Source organism: Chiloscyllium plagiosum, unplaced genomic scaffold (assembly GCF_037043375.1).
Source record: "Chiloscyllium plagiosum isolate Xiang-an unplaced genomic scaffold, Cpla_swu_hap1 HiC_scaffold_17, whole genome shotgun sequence".
Classification (NCBI taxonomy): Eukaryota; Metazoa; Chordata; class Chondrichthyes; order Orectolobiformes; family Hemiscylliidae; genus Chiloscyllium; species Chiloscyllium plagiosum.
In genome coordinates this window covers 6,089,704-6,108,902 of record NW_028270155.1, presented here as the reverse complement: position 1 = coordinate 6,108,902, position 19,199 = coordinate 6,089,704, and the positions used below count along the sequence as shown (strand labels likewise).

Genomic DNA, 19,199 nt, shown 5'->3' with positions numbered 1-19,199 from the left:
CAGACCCTCTGTGGCAATTTTTATGCAAAAGTGACTTATCGTTAAGATTTTTGCAAAACATTCAATGACGATTTTTGCATCTTTTTTAAAAGTAACTTTTTTGGCAAAGTATTTCCAAAGATATCGAAGTGTTTTATTTTTGCAAAGTTGTTCGTAACCTTTTTGCAGGTTTATTTTGCAAAGGTTATTAGAGACTTTGTTGGCCAGAACTTAACGAAATGTTTGCATTTTTCGTGCAAAGTTGGAAGGCGATTTGCTGAACGTCTTGAGAAAAGTCGTGATGAAACTGATCTCATGCTGTTCGCTTTTATGAAAATAATATTTCCTGTCGGTCCGGCTGGGTTTTTTCTCTTTCCCCACTCCGATCAACCCATTGTCTCAGATTGGAGGATCCCAAGTTTCCGCAAACCTACATTTCCGTTTCCCGCTGAAGCTCCCTGTTAAAGAAAAAGTCCTTACATTTCCCTGAAAGACAAAGCCTCCCCAAAACCTCATTTCATTTGCACGACTCCCATCTCCTCCTCTGCCCCTCCCCTGACCTGGTGCTGCAATGGGAGAGTCGGAGTTCCCGGAGTCAGTTCCCGCAGCCTCTACCGGTTTGAGTGCACTTATCCCGGACAAAGCTTTCTTGAAGTCTCGGAAAGGTCTGCTGCTGGCAGCTGAAGTGGTAAGTGTGTGTGTGTGTGTGTGTAACCGCTAAAGTGTGCATTGTCCTTTCAGCGAGCATCTTCACCCCCATTTCTCTGTGTACGAGCTGTAAGCCAGAGGCTGCTAACTGAAATTTCACAAACCGTGTCAAATCAAAACAAACAGGCATTGTTTATCTGAGTGTTTACTTTGGCAAGGAGAGAGTCCGGTTGGTGGCAATCTTGGAAATCACAGTGAAACGGGCACATGTCGCCTGGGTGTCACTGTTGTAGTAACCAGGACAGGGTCTTTAACCTTCAGGAACCAATAAAATGCTTGATCCCCAGTGCCTGTGTTTCAGCCGGCAATATGGATGGGGTCTGTTCACCTAAGGCCAAACCATGGGCAGGAACTCCCTCAGAGACCAGGAGCATTGGAACACCATGTTCCCCTTCCCCCACTGCCCCAGTTCAGATCAGCCAGAGGGAGGGCAGAGGGATGTGGGTAGTCATCTGGACTCGAAACATCAGCTTGTTCTCTCTCCATGGATGTTGCCTGACCCCCTGTGATCCCTCTCCATGGATGCTGCCTGACCCTCTGTGATCCCTCTCCATGGATGCTGCCTGACCCCCTGTGATCCCTCTCCATGGATGCTGCCTGACCCCCTGTGATCCCTCTCCATGGATGCTCCCTGACCCACTCTGGTCTCCAGCATTTTTTTTGTTTTCACACAGATCACTCTGTTGGATCATTCCATCCTTGAATCAGACGTGGAACATTTCCAAAAAGGGAAGCATTTCACCAAAGTTTTAGGTCTTACACTCGTCAGGATAAATGCAAGAGTGCCAAATCACAAACTGATAGTGGCAATTTATGCCAGAGAGTAAAGTGCCAGGGGAATAAAGTTTCAATAACAGGCCACGTGGAAATAGTCAAAGTACCGAGCAGAGCTGAAAATGTGTTGCTGGAACAGCGCAGCAGGTCAGGCAGCATCCAGGGAACAGGAGAATCGACGTTTCGGGCATAAGCCCTTCTTTTATGCCCGAAACGTCGATTCTCCTGTTCCCTCGATGCTGCCTGACCTGCTGCGCTGTTCCAGCAACACATTTTCAGCTCTGATCTCCAGCATCTGCAGACCTCACTTTCTCCTCAAAGTACCGAGCAGCCCATACTTTCAAAACCTAAAACAGGAAGTCTGTTAGATGGGATTTGGAGATTTGCTGGATAATTCTGTATGTGCTAACAGCTACAGGAGTAACTAATTTCATAGAACCAGTTCAGCTCATCACATTTGCTATATTCATACACTATTACCCATTCTCTGCAAACAAAATGAAGGTGTTGCTGGGTTTTTTTTTGAGTAACCTAGGAACCTGAGGAGTGCCTTCTCTGCTCTCCATAGCAATACCTAAACAAATCAGAATCAACTTACCAATAACCACCCTTTTCCCCAGTTGCAATCATTCGAAATTTGGCAGTCTTGTGTTTGGTCTGACAAGTGGTCCTCAAATCCAGGAGGACCATGAACAGAGTAGCGAGGGAAAAATTGTTCCTGCCTGAAATAGGAAATAAAAACAGAAGTGGCTGGAGAAACTTAGCAGGTCAGATAGCATCTGTGAAGAGAGAAACAGAGTTAACATTTCAACTTCAGTATGACTCTTCAGAACTGAGTTGAGGAGATTTATTTCATGCATAAAGTTATTAATGATCTGTGCTGCCTGAAAGTGTGGTGGAGGCAGTTTCATTATGATCTTTTAAAGGGAATTGGAGAACTACTTGAAAGGGAAACAAAGAAAGCCAATCCTGTGGGTAAATCACCATAAGTTACCTCTAATTCGACTAGTTATTAAGAAATTTCACAATCAAGTACTAAAACAATGATTTAAACTTAACTGCATGTAGCAATCAAACTAAGTCCCTCAAGTAAACAAGTTAAGCCTCTCAACCCAACTCAGCTATTACCTGATTAATGGTGGAATTTAGCCACGATTTGAACCAATAGTGTCTGTCTCTTCGATCTTTGTGCAGTGTTGTTCTACAAAGTTCTGCTACTGAATTGTTTGGGTTTTGGTATGATTCAATCGATTCTTTCATCCCCAACATTGATTACTCTTCTGGAGATCTCCAGTTTATAGCTTGCCTTCTTATCAGAAGCAGCTCCCCTGTTCCTTGTTATATTCAGAGTTAGTTGTCTATTTAAAAACACAGTTTTTTCTGCAGTTAACCCCTTTACTTCAAAACATTGCTTCTGCAGGCAAAGTTAATTACTTACTTGTCACAAGGCAGCAGCTTTGCAAGCAGTCATTACCTCCTCTCTCCCAGGAAATAGCGTGTTTATGTTGTTTCTTGCCAGGGATAGTTCATTCGCATGTTGCTTTCAATCCCTTTATAACGGTGTCTCATTGTCTCTTTCATTTCAAGAAACAGGTTATTCCAGAATGGTTGGATTTTTTCAATCCATGAGCAGCTATTAAAGTTGTGAAGTTTACATTATCACAACAGGAGAGAGGAGTGGAACTAATTGCATAGATCTTTCCAAAGGGCAAGCATTGATGTGATGGACCAAATGGTCTCTACCTGTGCTCTCTAAGACCCTCTAAATGAGCAGGTCCAATGTGAAGATGGAGGGGAATGGGTTGAGATTGTAATTGACAACTGGAAGAACAATGTTGATTGGTCATTTGCAGGGTCACAGGTCAGTGCCTTGCTTTCTGTGCAGCCTCAGCTAGTTCACTTTCCTCTTGTTCTCCCCCCACCCCAGGTGCTGTCTTTCATCATTTTAATATGTTACCTGGCATCCCCTATGGCTGCATTCATGGCTGCTCCACTCATCGAGTTCCTGCTATCCATTTGTGCCTATTACGTGTATGTGACACAGTACATTGACAATTTCCCAGGTTTTCACGGCCCTTTGATTGTAAGTAGCACCTTTCAGTATTCCTGGGTGTAAAATGTACAGCAGTGTTCGGGGGTGCTGATGGCCTAGTGGTGTTATCGGGAGGCTGTTAGTCCAGAGAGACAGGTAATGTTTGAGGGACCCAAGTTTGAATTGTGCCACTGTTGATGATAGAACTTGAATTCAATTAAAATCTGGAATCTAATGTTGACCGCAAACCCATTGCCAGTTGTCAGGAAAAGTCTATCTGGTTCGAGGATGTTCTGAAACTTGAAAGGGTTCAGAAAAGATTTACAAGGATGTTACCAGGGTTGGAGGATTTGAGCTACAGGGAGAGGCTGAACAGGCTGGGGCTGATTTCCCTGGAGCGTCGGAGGCTGAGGGGTGACCTTATAGAGGTTTATAAGATAATGAGGGACATGGATAGGATTAATAGATAAGGTCTTTTCCCTGGGCTGGGAGAGTCCTGAACTAGAGGGGGCATAGGTTTAGGGTGAGAGGTGAAAGATATAAAAGAGACCTAAGGGGCAACCTTTTCACACAGAGGGTGGTACGGGTATGGAATGAGCTGCCAGAGGAAGTGGTGGAGGCTGGTACAATTGCAACATTTAAAAGGCATTTGGATGGGTATATGAATAGGAAGGGTTTGGAGGGATATGGGCCAGGTGCTGGCAGGTGGGACGAGATTGGGTTGGGATATCTGGTCGACATGGATGGGTTGGACCAAAGGGTCTGTTTCCATGCTGTACATCTCTTGACTCTGTGGTACACTGAGAACCTTTATGGTGGAAATCTGCCAGTCTTACCTGGTCTAGCCTACACATGAATCCAGACCCACAGTGATGTGTTTGACTCTTACATGGGATGGGTAATAAATGCTGGCCTAGCCAGCGATGCCTAGTCCTGCGAATGAATAGAACCACGACAGCGTGTGCTTGGGAGGGGGGCTGGTGGCACAGATAACATCTGAACCCTGTACTCAGGGGCAAATCCTACATGACCCCTCACCTCAGTCAGTAACCACTCTCACTTCTGTGGCATACATCTCTCAATGAAAAACACCTACTCCCACAGACCTGAGCACAGAACTGGGATATGAGGAGGCCATTCAGCCCCTCAGGTATATTCTGACAATCATTGAGATCATGACTGATGTGCCTCTGAACTCCATTTACCTACTTTGGTTCCCAAAACCATCAATGTCTCACCGAAATCTGACAGTCTCAAATTTGGACATTTTCCAATGAGCCCCAGGTTCATTGGTTCCAGATTTCCACTCCCTTCATGTGATGGGGCACTGCCTGACATTACCCATGATCAAGCTGTGTCCCTTTACTTCTGGGCTCTACCACAGATATCCACCCTAACATCTATCACCATTAATCATCTGGAATATTTAAAGTATTTGCTCCCCCTCCACCAACATTGCTGCTGATACTGTGTTTGCCTTCACCCATCAGACCCCACTCCAGAGATTCAGTCAATAGCCTAGACCAGCACTCCCTATGCAGTGCTGAGGGAATAATGCCAGAGGGTTAGTGCTGAGGGAGTTATGTCGGAGAGTCAGTGCTGAGGGAGGAATGTCGGAGGGTCAGTGCTGACGGAGCAATGTCAGAGGGTCAGTGCTGACGGAGCAATGTCAGAGGGTCAGTGCTGACGGAGTAATGTCAGAGGGTCAGTGCGAAGGGAGTAATGTCAGAGGATCAGTGCTAAGGGAGTGCTGCACTGTCAGATGGTCAGTGCTGAGGGAGTGTCACACTGTAGGAGGGTTAGTGCTGAGGGAGAAATGTCAGAGGGTCAGTGCAAAGGGAGTAATGTCAGAGGATCGGTGCTGAGGGAGAAATGTCAGAGGGTCAGTGCGAAGGGAGTAATGTCAGAGGATCGGTGCTGAGGGAGAAATGTCAGAGGGTCAGTGCGAAGGGAGTAATGTCAGAGGATCGGTGCTGAGGGAGAAATGTCAGAGGATCGGTGCTGAGGGAGAAATGTCAGAGGGTCAGTGCGAAGGGAGTAATGTCAGAGGATCGGTGCTGAGGGAGTAATGTCAGAGTGTCAGTGCTGAGGGAGTAATGTCAGAGGGTCAGTGCTGATGGAGTAATGTCAGAGGGTCAGTGTGAAGGGAGTAATGTCAGAGGATCGGTGCTGAGGGAGTAATGTCAGAGTGTCAGTGCTGAGGGAGGAATGTCGGAGGGTCAGTGCTGACGGAGCAATGTCAGAGGGTCAGTGCTGACGGAGCAATGTCAGAGGGTCAGTGCTGACGGAGTAATGTCAGAGGGTCAGTGCGAAGGGAGTAATGTCAGAGGATCAGTGCTAAGGGAGTGCTGCACTGTCAGATGGTCAGTGCTGAGGGAGTGTCACACTGTAGGAGGGTTAGTGCTGAGGGAGAAATGTCAGAGGGTCAGTGCAAAGGGAGTAATGTCAGAGGATCGGTGCTGAGGGAGAAATGTCAGAGGGTCAGTGCGAAGGGAGTAATGTCAGAGGATCGGTGCTGAGGGAGAAATGTCAGAGGGTCAGTGCGAAGGGAGTAATGTCAGAGGATCGGTGCTGAGGGAGAAATGTCAGAGGGTCAGTGCGAAGGGAGTAATGTCAGAGGATCGGTGCTGAGGGAGGAATGTCAGAGGGTCAGTGCTGACGGAGTAATGTCAGAGGGTCAGTGTGAAGGGAGTAATGTCAGAGGATCGGTGCTGAGGGAGTAATGTCAGAGGGTCAGTGTGAAGGGAGTAATGTCAGAGGGTCAGTGCTGAGGGAGGAATGTCAGAGGGTCAGTGCTGACGGAGTAATGTCAGAGGGTCAGTGTGAAGGGAGTAATGTCAGAGGATCGGTGCTGAGGGAGTAATGTCAGAGTGTCAGTGCTGAGGGAGGAATGTCAGAGGGTCAGTGCTGACGGAGCAATGTCAGAGGGTCAGTGTGAAGGGAGTAATGTCAGAGGATCGGTGCTGAGGGAGTAATGTCAGAGTGTCAGTGCTGAGGGAGTAATGTCAGAGGGTCAGTGCTGACGGAGTAATGTCAGAGGGTCAGTGTGAAGGGAGTAATGTCAGAGGATCGGTGCTGAGGGAGTAATGTCAGAGTGTCAGTGCTGAGGGAGTAATGTCAGAGGGTCAGTGCTGACGGAGTAATGTCAGAGGGTCAGTGTGAAGGGAGTAATGTCAGAGGATCGGTGCTGAGGGAGTAATGTCAGAGTGTCAGTGCTGAGGGAGAAATGTCGGAGGGTCAGTGCTGACGGAGCAATGTCAGAGGGTCAGTGCTGACGGAGCAATGTCAGAGGGTCAGTGCTGACGGAGTAATGTCAGAGGGTCAGTGCGAAGGGAGTAATGTCAGAGGATCAGTGCTAAGGGAGTGCTGCACTGTCAGATGGTCAGTGCTGAGGGAGTGTCACACTGTAGGAGGGTTAGTGCTGAGGGAGAAATGTCAGAGGGTCAGTGCAAAGGGAGTAATGTCAGAGGATCAGTGCTAAGGGAGTGCTGCACTGTCAGATGGTCAGTGCTGAGGGAGTGTCACACTGTAGGAGGGTTAGTGCTGAGGGAGAAATGTCAGAGGGTCAGTGCAAAGGGAGTAATATCAGAGGATCGGTGCTGAGGGAGAAATGTCAGAGGGTCAGTGCGAAGGGAGTAATGTCAGAGGATCGGTGCTGAGGGAGAAATGTCAGAGGGTCAGTGCGAAGGGAGTAATGTCAGAGGATCGGTGCTGAGGGAGAAATGTCAGAGGGTCAGTGCGAAGGGAGTAATGTCAGAGGATCGGTGCTGAGGGAGAAATGTCAGAGGATCGGTGCTGAGGGAGAAATGTCAGAGGGTCAGTGCGAAGGGAGTAATGTCAGAGGATCGGTGCTGAGGGAGAAATGTCAGAGGGTCAGTGCGAAGGGAGTAATGTCAGAGGATCGGTGCTGAGGGAGAAATGTCAGAGGATCGGTGCTGAGGGAGAAATGTCAGAGGGTCAGTGCGAAGGGAGTAATGTCAGAGGATCGGTGCTGAAGGAGAAATGTCAGAAGGTCAGTGCGAAGGGAGTAATGTCAGAGGATCGGTGCTGAGGGAGAAATGTCAGAGGGTCAGTGCGAAGGGAGTAATGTCAGAGGATCGGTGCTGAGGGAGAAATGTCAGAGGGTCAGTGCGAAGGGAGTAATGTCAGAGGATCGGTGCTGAGGGAGAAATGTCAGAGGGTCAGTGCGAAGGGAGTAATGTCAGAGGATCGGTGCTGAGGGAGAAATGTCAGAGGATCGGTGCTGAGGGAGAAATGTCAGAGGATCGGTGCTGAGGGAGAAATGTCAGAGGGTCAGTGCGAAGGGAGTAATGTCAGAGGATCGGTGCTGAGGGAGAAATGTCAGAGGGTCAGTGCGAAGGGAGTAATGTCAGAGGATCGGTGCTGAGGGAGAAATGTCAGAGGGTCAGTGCGAAGGGAGTAATGTCAGAGGATCGGTGCTGAGGGAGAAATGTCAGAGGATCGGTGCTGAGGGAGAAATGTCAGAGGGTCAGTGCGAAGGGAGTAATGTCAGAGGATCGGTGCTGAAGGAGAAATGTCAGAAGGTCAGTGCGAAGGGAGTAATGTCAGAGGATCGGTGCTGAGGGAGAAATGTCAGAGGGTCAGTGCGAAGGGAGTAATGTCAGAGGATCGGTGCTGAGGGAGAAATGTCAGAGGGTCAGTGCGAAGGGAGTAATGTCAGAGGATCGGTGCTGAGGGAGAAATGTCAGAGGGTCAGTGCGAAGGGAGTAATGTCAGAGAATCGGTGCTGAGGGAGTAATGTCAGAGGGTCAGTGCGAAGAGAGTAATGTCAGAGGATCGGTGCTGAGGGAGAAATGGCAGAGGGTCAGTGCGAAGGGAGTAATGTCAGAGGATCGGTGCTGAGGGAGAAATGTCAGAGGGTCAGTGCGAAGGGAGTAATGTCAGAGGATCGGTGCTGAGGGAGAAATGTCAGAGGGTCAGTGCGAAGGGAGTAATGTCAGAGGATCGGTGCTGAGGGAGAAATGTCAGAGGGTCAGTGCGAAGGGAGTAATGTCAGAGAATCGGTGCTGAGGGAGTAATGTCAGAGGGTCAGTGCGAAGAGAGTAATGTCAGAGGATCGGTGCTGAAGGAGTAATGTCCGAGGGTCAGTGCTGAGGGAGTGCTGCACTGTCAGAGGGTCAGTGCTGAGGGAGTGCCGCACTGTCGGAGGGTCAGTGCAATAGGCACTGGCGGAGGGTCAATGCTGAGGGAGTGCCACACAGTCCAAGGGTCAGTGCTGAGAGAATGCTGCACTGTCGGAGGGTCAGTGTTGAGGGAGTGCCACACCTCTCAGATGTTCATTAAGATGGAGTGTCACACTGTCAGGAGTACTGTCTTTCTGAGGTGCTGTGTGATGCCCCAACTAAACCTAAAATATCTCCTGGCACCATTTGGAAGAGTCAGCGGAGTTCACTCTGGTACCCGTCGCATCCCCTTTATCAGCACCAATAAACACAACCCCTGCTCGTTCTAACTTTGTTGTTGTGGGAGCTTTCTGTGCTCAGGTTGGCTGTGGAGTTTCCTACTTTAGAGCAGTGACTACCCTTCATTAACTGCAGTTGGGAGCTGCTGAAAGATGTAATGAAGATACATTTTCTTTCTTTGTTGAACAGACCCTGACTTCTGTCAAAATCCTTTCAATTCATTGCATTGTCTGTAATTTGCAGTTTACTTTCTGGCACAAACCATTGAAGCAAGCTCGTTTGACAAGTTTTGCACACTTTGTTTAGAGTGAGCAATTTCCTTTCACACATTTCAAATATTATATGTCAAAAAATCTTGCAGGATTTCCTGCGCTGTGTAACTGCTGCAGTTATTTTCTTTGCGATCTCGATTTATGCCATTACAAAGAGTTCAGCATCTGCAAAAACTGCTGGGGTGAGTAATTTTGCATCGTTCGTTAAAGATCAGATTCTATTTTTGTCTGTTCTTATCTCAAATCGGTTGTTTTACTGTTCTCCTACTGCACTTTTTTTCTCAAAAAGGTTTTTGGTTTCGTGGCAACAGTTGTGTTTGCATTTGATTTCTACTACATCTGCAACCATTTGATCAGTCTCATTAACCCTCAGGATCTCCCAACACACACTGCAACAATCAAAAAATCCACAGGTAAGGACAGAAACCAAACAGCACCTCCCTCCTCTCAGCACAACTCAACATCTTTTTTATACAGTACCTTTAACATCATAAAATATTGCAAAGCTTTTCACGAGAATGTTTCTCAAACAAAATGTGACATGGAGCCACATGAGAAGATGTTGGTGCTAAAAAGCTTTGTGAAACAGGGAAGTGTAAGGCGCATTTTAAAGGGGGGGGGGGGATGAAGAGGAAGAAGCCTTTAGAGGAAGGGACTACAGAGCTCAGTTTCTACTTGTGGTTTGGGTCATGTTGTCATCAGAGACTAAGATCGCTATTCCAGTTTATGCAGTAGTCCCCCCAGCCCATACCCACAGGGGACACATTCCTAAATCTACCGCAGACGCCCAGAACCGCGGATAGGTGCAAACCCATTCATTTCAATGGGAAACTTACTTTCCCAGCAGTCCCCTGGTCCCTGACTCTGGAAGGTTCCCTATAATATGTTCGGGATGCAGTAAACCACGGATAACTGAAACCACGGAAATTGATTCCACAGCTACAGGGGTCACCCCTGTACAGTCAGAAGACACTAGGTTACAGTCCAACAGGTTTATTTGAATCCACAAGCTTTTGGAGCACTGCTCCTTCATCAGGTGAAGTGGAGGGAAGCGCACAGGCAAGTGATGAAGGAGCAGTGCTCTGAAAGCTTGTGATTTCAAATGAACCTGTTGGGCTCTAATCTGGGAGAAAGTCAGGACTGCAGATGCTGGAGATCAGAGCTTAAAAATGTGTTGCTGGAAAAGCGCAGCAGGTTAGGCAGCATCCAAGGAGCAGGAGAATCGACGCCTGAAGAAGGGCTTATGCCCGAAACGTCGATTCTCCTTCTCCTTGGATGCTGCCTGATCTTCTGCGCTTTTCCAGCAACACATTTTTGGCTCTAATCTGGTGTCATGTGACTTCTGACTTTGTCCACCCCAGTCCAACACCGGCACCTCCACCTTCAGTTTATATAGGCAGTGATAGTTACACCTACTGTACTGGTCATACTCATGATGAGAAAACTAAAAGGAGATTTTCTCAAAGTTTTCAAAGTCACTTAAGGGCTGGACGGAGTAGATTTGGAGAAGTTTGTAAAAGGGCTGAGAACAAAAGGGTGCAATTTTAAAATAATCAGCAAAAGAAGCAATTACAAGCTGAGAAAAAACATTTGATCAAACAAGTGTTTGGCTTGGGTCTGGAATGAAATACCTGGAAGATAATTGGAGGCATGTTCAGTCAGGCCATTAGATCCTGATTTGACTAGAAGCAATATGCAGGGTTAAGGGGGAAAAGGCAGGAAAGTGGCAGAGGTTATAATGTTCATTCAGAGAGCTGGCACAGATATAATGGGCCAAATGGCCTCCTTCTGCATCATCGCAATTCTGTGAAAGTCTCAATGGAAATAATCTAAAGATAGATCTTGAAGAGGCCAAAGTGCTGAGACAGTGACTATTTCCTCTTGTTTAAGAAAGAGGGAACTGTTTGAGTGATTGAACATCCTGGCAACACCCCCAGAGTCTGACTTGGAGCAGTACAGATATCTTGGAGCAGTGGTGGGAGAGGGACTGGATGAGATTGCAGAGATACAAGGAATTAAGGGCTACGGGGAGAATGCGGGTAAGTGGAGTTGAAATGCCCATCAGCCATGATTGAATGGCAGAGTGGACTCGATGGGCCGAATGGCCTTATTTCCACTCCTATGTCTTATGGATAGTGACGGGTAACACCATTCGAGGGATTTTAAAACTGAGCAGGAGCCAGTGTGGGTCAATGAGCATAGGAGGCAGGAATGAGCAGGAAGTGTTATAAATTGGATACAGTTCTGGAATCCATTTGTGAGTCAAATTGTTTGCAAGTCAGAACACAGTGCAGGACAGTATAAAATAGCCATATGTAAGGGCAGGAAATGTTCATATGGCAACTGGTTAACTAACATTGCACAGACCAGGGACCCTGGCCTGTGATCTTCTTGGTTTCCATAATGATCTGTAAGATGCACAAAACCTGAAGAACTTCCCTGCTCCAAAAACAGTGATCACAGACACTTTAAGAGTGTGTATTTAATACAGTCTTAGGTATGCTAGTTTAATGGTTATGGCTGGACTAGTAATCCATTAACCATGAGATAGAGGAGCTACAAACTAATTGCTCCACACCCCGGGAGTCTGTTCCACTGTTCAGTACAATTATACAGATCGAACTTGATACATCTCCATTTTCCTGCCTGTTCCCCTTCATCCTTGATTTTAGTTAATGGTGCATCAGCCACTGCTTCCTGGGTAGAGATTCCTGATGAAGAGCTTATGCTCGAAACATCGACTCTCCTGCTCCTCGGAAGCTGCCTGACCGGCTTTGCTTTTCCAGCATCACACGCTTTGACTCTGATCTGCAGGACTCACTTTCTCCTGGAGAATTCCAAAGATTGACAATCTGCCCAGTGAGGAAATTCCTCCTCATCTCAAACTGAAGCAGATTCTAAAACAATGGTCCCAAGGTGGGGGTGGGGTGGGGGGTGGGGGGGGGGTGGGGGTGGGAATGACCTTGTCTAACCCTCTCAGAATCTTTCATTATAATGAGATCATCTCATAAAACACCAGAGTCTAACCTGCTCAGCCTTTCCTCATAAGGCAAACCTCTTCATCCCAATGAACCTCTGCTTCCACCCCAAGTGTATCCCTCCTTAAGTAAGGAGCCCCATTCCATATACGGTCCTCCACTTGTCTCATTAATGCCCTGCGCAGCTATAACAAGTCTTCCCTACTTTGAAACTGCATTCCTTTTGCACTGAAGACCAACTTTCCATTTGCTCTTGTAATCACTTGCCATAGCTGTTTGTCCATGTTTTGTGAAGTCATTTACAATGACACCCAGATCCGTCTACACCACACCATTCTGAAGTCTCCCTCCATTTAAATAATATTCTGCTGTTCTATTCTTACTGCTAAAGTGGATAACCTCTAACTTTAAACACTCCATTTGCCAACATTCTGCCCACTGACAATCTACATTGATCCTCATGGGAAAACAATGATCAGGATAAAGATTTCAAATTTCATCCTAAATTTCATTTCAATTCATTCAGTAAATCTGGTTTAAAAAGCTGGAATTTAGCAACATGGAGCATGAAACCACTGAACTGATGGTGGATTTGGAAGATTTGGAAGGTTGAAGGACTCTGGGTGATTGCATCAGTGTAGATTGTCCAGACTTGTAACACAGTACAAATGGACACGGTTCCAAACAAGCAGGCTGCTTTGTCCTGGGTAGAGATGTGGGAAATACACAACAGCACGATGGGAGGTCTTCAGGGAGTGTATTATTCACAACAAAATTCCAACCTCTGATCTGCCTGTCTTGTCGGCAGATTTTTTTTTAAAAATTGTATTCATAGGATGTTGCCATCACTGGCCGGGTCAGTATTTATATTGCCCATCCCTAATTGCCCAGAGGGAATCCATTCATGTGGGTCTGGAGACACACTTAGACAAGAGCAGGAGAAGTTGGTAGATTCCTTCTCCAAAAGTGAATAGATCTTTAAAACAAGATAATTATTAATCCATAACACCAGGTGTAAATAAACCTGGTGTTGAGTGATTTTTACTTTGTCCACCCCAGTCCAATACCAGCACCTTCACATCATCATTATTCCAGATTATGGTGAATTCAAATTTCCATTGTGGGACTTGAATCCACATCATCAGAACATTATGGCCTGGACTGTTAGTCTGGTGACAATACCAGGATACCACCATCTCCTTAGCAGCTGGTTGAGTTAACTTTCTGGTCACTGGTCCAACCTACAGTGATGATGATGGGAGATTCATCAATGGTACAGTTGGTTCTGCTATAATGTGTGTTTCTTCAACGTGACTTAACACAATTGAAGGATTTAGACCATTATTTGTAGAACGCAAACTTTCCTTATCTGTATTGGCTTTAACGCAATTCCAGCCCCATTAGTTAGCCCCATCGGCTATTGCACGATTTTCTTAAAAGGCAGGATCGCCCAAGAATGAAACTATCGAGTTATATCAGAACCAACTGTAATGCTGTTGATTGTCACCAGGAGATGGTTAGATCTCTTGTTGGAGATAGTCATTGCCCGACACTTGTGTGGCATGAACGTTAATTGTCACTCACCAGCCAAAGCCTGAATATTGACCGTGTTATATTTCATTCAGTCATAGCCTGCTTCATTAAGTTAAAATACTGCTCCTGAGATAATTGCACACGGTTAGTTGCAGTTCTGAGTGAATGCTGCACTGTCAGAGAAACATTACAGCTGAAGCCCTGACTGCCTTCCAGGGAGTGCAAGAGGTGCCAGGGCACTATTTTGAGAAAGAGATGGGGAGTTCTGAAAGAACAGATATAGGACCCTCCTTTGAAAGCTCAACAAGGTGCTGAAACCTCTGACAATGCAGTGCTCCCTCAGTACTGTCCTGGGAGGGTCGCCTGAAGATTTGTGTCAATTTCCAGAGCAGGACTTGAACCTAGGATTTTGTAACTTTGACTGATACTGTCTGAACTAAACTGATACGATGTAGTATTCTCCTTAACGGTTGTATCCATTGTTTTTCTCTCCCTCTCTCTGAAAGGTGAAGAAGAAATGTCAGACTCTGATTCAGATTGAAAAAGAATGTGAAGGATTTTACTTTGTGTGTTTCTGCTGGTCACCAAACCCCTTGTGAATCATCTTTTTTACAATTAAATTTAAAGCACTTTTGCACAGAACTGTATTCATGTTAGCAATGTAATCCAAATAATTCTACATAAAATAAGAGGTGGCGAGCAAGAGAGGTGAACTTGATACCAAAGATTGAACCAAAGGTAAAACACTGCAGATGGTGGAAATCTGAAATAAAAACAGAAAATGCTGGAGAAATTCAGCAAGTCTGGCAGCATCTATGGAGAGAGAAACAGAGTTGATGTCTCATGTTGACAAGATAGATACAATGAGGTTGTTTCCCCTTGTTGGAGAGTTGAGGTCCACAGGGCATAAACTCAGAATAAAGGGACACCATTTTAGACGGATAGGGAAGGAATTTCTTTTCTCTGAGAGCAGTGAGTCTGTGGAATTCTTTACCACAGATAGTTAGCTTAAAGGCTGTTGAGGCAAGGTCATTAAGTATATTCAAGGCTGAGACAGATTTTTAATCAGGAAGGGAATCAAGGGTGATAGGGAAAAGGCAGGAAAGTGGAGTTGTGGAAGATCAGACCTCACTGAATGGCAGACCAGACTGAATGGGCTGAATGGCTTACTTCTGTCCCTATGTACCATGGTGTTATCTTTTGTCAAAACTGAATTGCACAAGAGCTCTCACAGGCTTTATCCAATTATTTAAGCAAGGTGAAGGGAAGAACGAAAGGAAAAGAGGGTGGAAAGCAGGAGAGCCTAGTCAACAAAAGGAGATGGAAGTGAAGCAACAAAATAGAAAAGATGTAAATGGGAAAATGATGAAACGTGAACAATCGCCGTCTGAAAATATTATGACCTTGAATGATAACTCTACATTGAGTTTGAATGTTGTCATGTGGGTCTTTGAGTGATTAGGTGCTGATCTTCAATGGAACAGTGCAGGATAACTGAGGGAGAATGGACAGAGTGGGCAGATGGGGAAGAGAATTAAAATGACAATCCATCAGACTTGCTGCCATGTTCTTCCACCCCCTTTCTCCCTGCTGTGTATTTATTTAAAACCCATTACATCTCTACCTTTCAAATAAAAGCAAAATATTGCGGATGCTGGAAACCAATCCCAAGGACTTGTTGGAGCAGGTCATAGTTACAGATGTGGAACAGGAACAGAAATTGTTAGAGAAACTCAGCGGGTCTGGCAGCATTTGTCAGAGAGAAACAGTGATAATGTTTTCAGTCCGATATGACTGTTACTCAGAGTACTGTGAAAAGGTCATATTGAACTCAAACCATTAACTTCCTGTCTCTGAGAAATGTTGCCAGACCCACTGTGTTTCTCCAGGACCGCCTGTTTCCGTTCCACATCTCCAATTTTGACCTGTTCAAACAATAGGCCATGGGGACTGTTAGCTCAGTTGGCTGGATAGTTAGTTTATCAGGTGGACTGATATCAACAATGTAAATTCAATTCCCACACTGGCTGAGATTACTGTGAAGGACTGTTCTTCACAACTTCTCCCCTCACCTGAGGCGTGGTGACCCTCAGGTTAAACCACCACCAGCTTTATCTTCTCTCCAGAGAGTGTGACTACAGTAACATTATCTTTACTGTTGACCTTGAAACATGAACTGTGCCACACCTGCCAAAGATTTCCAGCATTTTCTGTTTTTACTCTACAGTTTTAACCATGAGCTTCACACTAGCTTGTACCATTGAGTTGTACTCTGTGGAACATTGCTACTCAAAGGAAATATAATATCGCAGGCTGCTCCACTCCACTGTCCTGCATTTCAACCTTTTCCTCATGCCTTCTTATTTAATTACATAGAACCCTTACCAAACAGGAACCTAGTTTCGCTCATGCACGGTAAGAGATAATCTTTTGATGGTGTAATGGTAATGTCAATAAACTCGTCAAGACAACTCCAGTCCCACTGACAGGTGGACCAAGGCTCAAATCCTACTGAGACAGCCAAGAAATTAAATCTGATTAATAAATCAGGAATTGAAAACTACCCTTAATAATGGTACAGGACTACTACCATTGATTGTTGTTTGAAACCCATCTGGTTCACCTTTTGGGTTGAAAACCCTTACCTGGTCTGGCCTGCATGTGACTCATGACGCTCAACGACGTGGTTAACTCTGAAATGGCGAGCAAAGCCATACATTAGGGATAGGTGAGTGACAAAACTATCCTTGATTGTGATTGCCTATGTCCCATGAATGAATTTACAACAAAAACAGCTTTCTCATCATTTATCTGAATGTACAAACTTTTGGACAGATCATGGAAAAGACAAAGCAATATATTAGTGTGAATCTGGAATAACTTGTAAAACATCCCAAGACTCTTCACAAAAATGTAACAACTTTTAACAGAAGGAGCTTTTAGGACCAGCGGTGTTCCACAGAGATCAGAACTAGAAGCACTTTTGTTTGTCATTTATATAAAAGAATTTGGATGAGAATTTGGGAGGCGTGGTTAGGCAGTTCGCAACCAGCACCAAATTGGAGGTGTAGTCAACAGCGAAGAAGGTTACAAGGAGATGTTGATCAATTGGGTCAATGAGCTGAGGAGGGGCAGATGGAGTTTAATTTGGATAAATGTGAGGTATTGCATTTTGGTAAAACAGGAGTAAGTGAGGACTGTAGATGCTGGAGAGTCAGAGTTGAAAAGGGTGGTGCTGGAAAAGCACAGCAGGTCAGGCAGCATCCGAGGAGCAGGAGAGTCAACATTTCAGGTATAAACCCTTCATCAGGAATTGCTGCTGAAGGGCCAATGCTTGATTTTGTTAAAACAAACAAGGGAAGAACTTATACAACTAATGATAGAGCCCTGGGTAGTGTTGCTGAACAGAGACCAAGGGTTTCAGGTACATAATTCTTTGAAATTTGCATCACAGGCAGACAGGGGGGTTTAAGAAGGTGTTTGACATACTTGTCTTCATTGCTCAGACCTCTAACATCATGTTGAGATGTACAGGACATTGGGGCCTCTTCTGGAATACTGTTATTGAAAGGATATTATTAAGCAGGAGAGGGTTCAGAAAAGATTTACCAGGATGTTGCTAGGAATGGTTTGAGTTATAAAAATAGGCTGGATAGGCAGGGACTTTTTTCACTGGAGCATAGGAGGTTGAGGGGTGACCTTATAGAGGTTTATAAAATCATGAGGGGCATGGATAAAGTGAATAGCAAATGTCTTTTCTCTGGGCTGGGGGAGTTCAAAACTAGGGGTCATATTTTTAGGGTGAGAGAAGATTTAAAAAAGACTGGAGGGGCAGGTTTTTTCACACAGAGGGTGGTTCACGTGTGGATTGAGCTGCCAGAGGAAGTGGTGGCTGCAGGTACGGTTACAACATTTAAAAGACATTTGGATAAGTTCATGAATAGGAAAGGCTTGGAGGGACATGGGCCAAACGCAAGCTAATGGGACTAGCTCAGTTTGGGAACATGGTCGGCCCTGTGAAAGGTGACTGAATGTTTAGTGAGAGAAGCAACTTGAAGAGGTACCCCAGAGAAAGAAGGAAGGACAGAGCTGAAAAGCTGTTGAAACCTGAAAGAGAAGAAATCGTTATAGTTCAAATAGAGTCTTGACCCCATTTTTGTAACCAATTAAGCACGAGTTGCATCCAAATGATCAGAGCAGAAAAGTTTAACATCCCTCAGTTCAGAGATATCATCACCGAAATAACAGGGATTTTGATGCTGGTCTGAATGTAATGAGCTGGAAACAGTAACATCATTCCATCTCACAAATGGATTCTTGTTTACTCCTCCTATGCCACACTTACTGAGTCCCACTGCCTCATGTGGGAACAGACAAAAGATCTGCATTTATATAGCAGTTTTTAAGGATGTTTCTACGTGTTTAACAGCCAGTAGAGCAAGGTCACTGTTGTAATGTTTGAAACAGCAGCCAATTTGTGCAGAGCAAGATCCCACAAAGTGTAATATGCTAGATGACTCAATAAATAGTTTCTTTCAAAAGTGATGCTGGTTGAGAGATAAATTTTGATCAGGATCAGGGTGAACCCAGCTGCCCTCCTTTGCAATATGTCTCTGGGACCTTTTATATCCACCTGAAAGGAACATGATTATAGCATCAGATCCAAAAGAAAACAAAACTTAATTCTTCACCTCGCAATAATGACCCTCCATTGGGCAAAGCATTCCCTTGGCACAGACTCTCTGGGTGTGGTGCTCCTTCGGTGCTGACCCTCCAATGAGCATGGTACTCCCTCAGTGCTGACCCTCCGATGGGCACGGTGCTCCCTCGGTTCTGACACTCCGATGGGCACGATGCTGACCCTCCAATGGACACAGTGCTCCATCAGTGCTGTCGCTTCAATGGGCACAGTGCTCCCTCAGTGCTGACCCTCCGATGGACACAGTGCTCCATCAGTGCTGTCCGTTCAATGGGCACAGTGCTCGCTCGGTGCTGACCCTCCGAAGGGCACGGTTCTCCCTCAGTGCTGACCCTCCGAAGGGCACGGTTCTCCCTCAGTGCTGACCCTCCGATGGGAACAGTGCTCCCTCAATGCTGACCCTCCGAGGGACATGGTGTTCCCTCAATGCTGACCCTGCGATGAGCATGGTGCTGACCCTCTAATGGACACAGTGCTCCCTCAGTACTGTCCCTCCAATGGGCACAGTGCTCTCTCAGTGCTGACCTTCTGATAGGCACAGTGCTGTCTCAGTGCTGACCCTCCAGTGGGCACGGTGCTCCCTCAGTGCTGACCCTCCGATGGGCACGGTGCTCTCTCAGTAGTGTCCCTCCGATGGGCACGGTGCTCTCTCAGTGCTGACCCTCCAATGGGCACAGTGTTCCCTCAATGCTGACCTTCCGATGGGCACAGTGCTCCCTCAATGCTGACCTTCCGATGGGCACGGTGCTCCCTCAGGGCTGACCTTCCGATGGGCACAGTGCTCCCTCAGTGCTGACCCTC

At 46.0% G+C, this 19,199-nt stretch overlaps 1 protein-coding gene across 2 annotated transcripts; it reads left to right on the top strand.

The window, feature by feature from the left end:
* Positions 1-434: 434 nt before the first annotated feature.
* On the top strand, positions 435-18,244 carry cmtm3 (CKLF-like MARVEL transmembrane domain containing 3). 2 transcript variants are annotated; one of them, XM_043706537.2, is made up of 5 exons: positions 435-667; positions 3,389-3,544; positions 9,278-9,370; positions 9,478-9,601; positions 14,206-18,244. In XM_043706537.2, exons 1-5 carry the CDS (start codon positions 551-553, stop codon positions 14,238-14,240), a joined length of 525 nt encoding a protein of 174 aa, XP_043562472.1. In that variant the 5' UTR covers positions 435-550; the 3' UTR covers positions 14,241-18,244. The 2 variants fall into 2 exon arrangements, with proteins under 2 accessions (XP_043562472.1, XP_087851826.1); XM_087995700.1 differs by lacking the exon at positions 9,278-9,370.
* The last annotated feature ends 955 nt before the right edge of the window (positions 18,245-19,199 follow it).

Excerpts from the sequence above, each read along its gene's own strand:
- cmtm3 (XM_043706537.2), top strand. The coding sequence starts at position 551 with ATGGGAGAGTCGGAGTTCCCGGAGTCAGTTCCCGCAGCCTCTACCGGT. Across the intron at positions 3,545-9,277 it reads GTTTTCACGGCCCTTTGATT|GATTTCCTGCGCTGTGTAAC; the intron begins GTAAGTAGCACC and ends AAAATCTTGCAG. Across the intron at positions 9,602-14,205 it reads AACAATCAAAAAATCCACAG|GTGAAGAAGAAATGTCAGAC; the intron begins GTAAGGACAGAA and ends TCTCTCTGAAAG.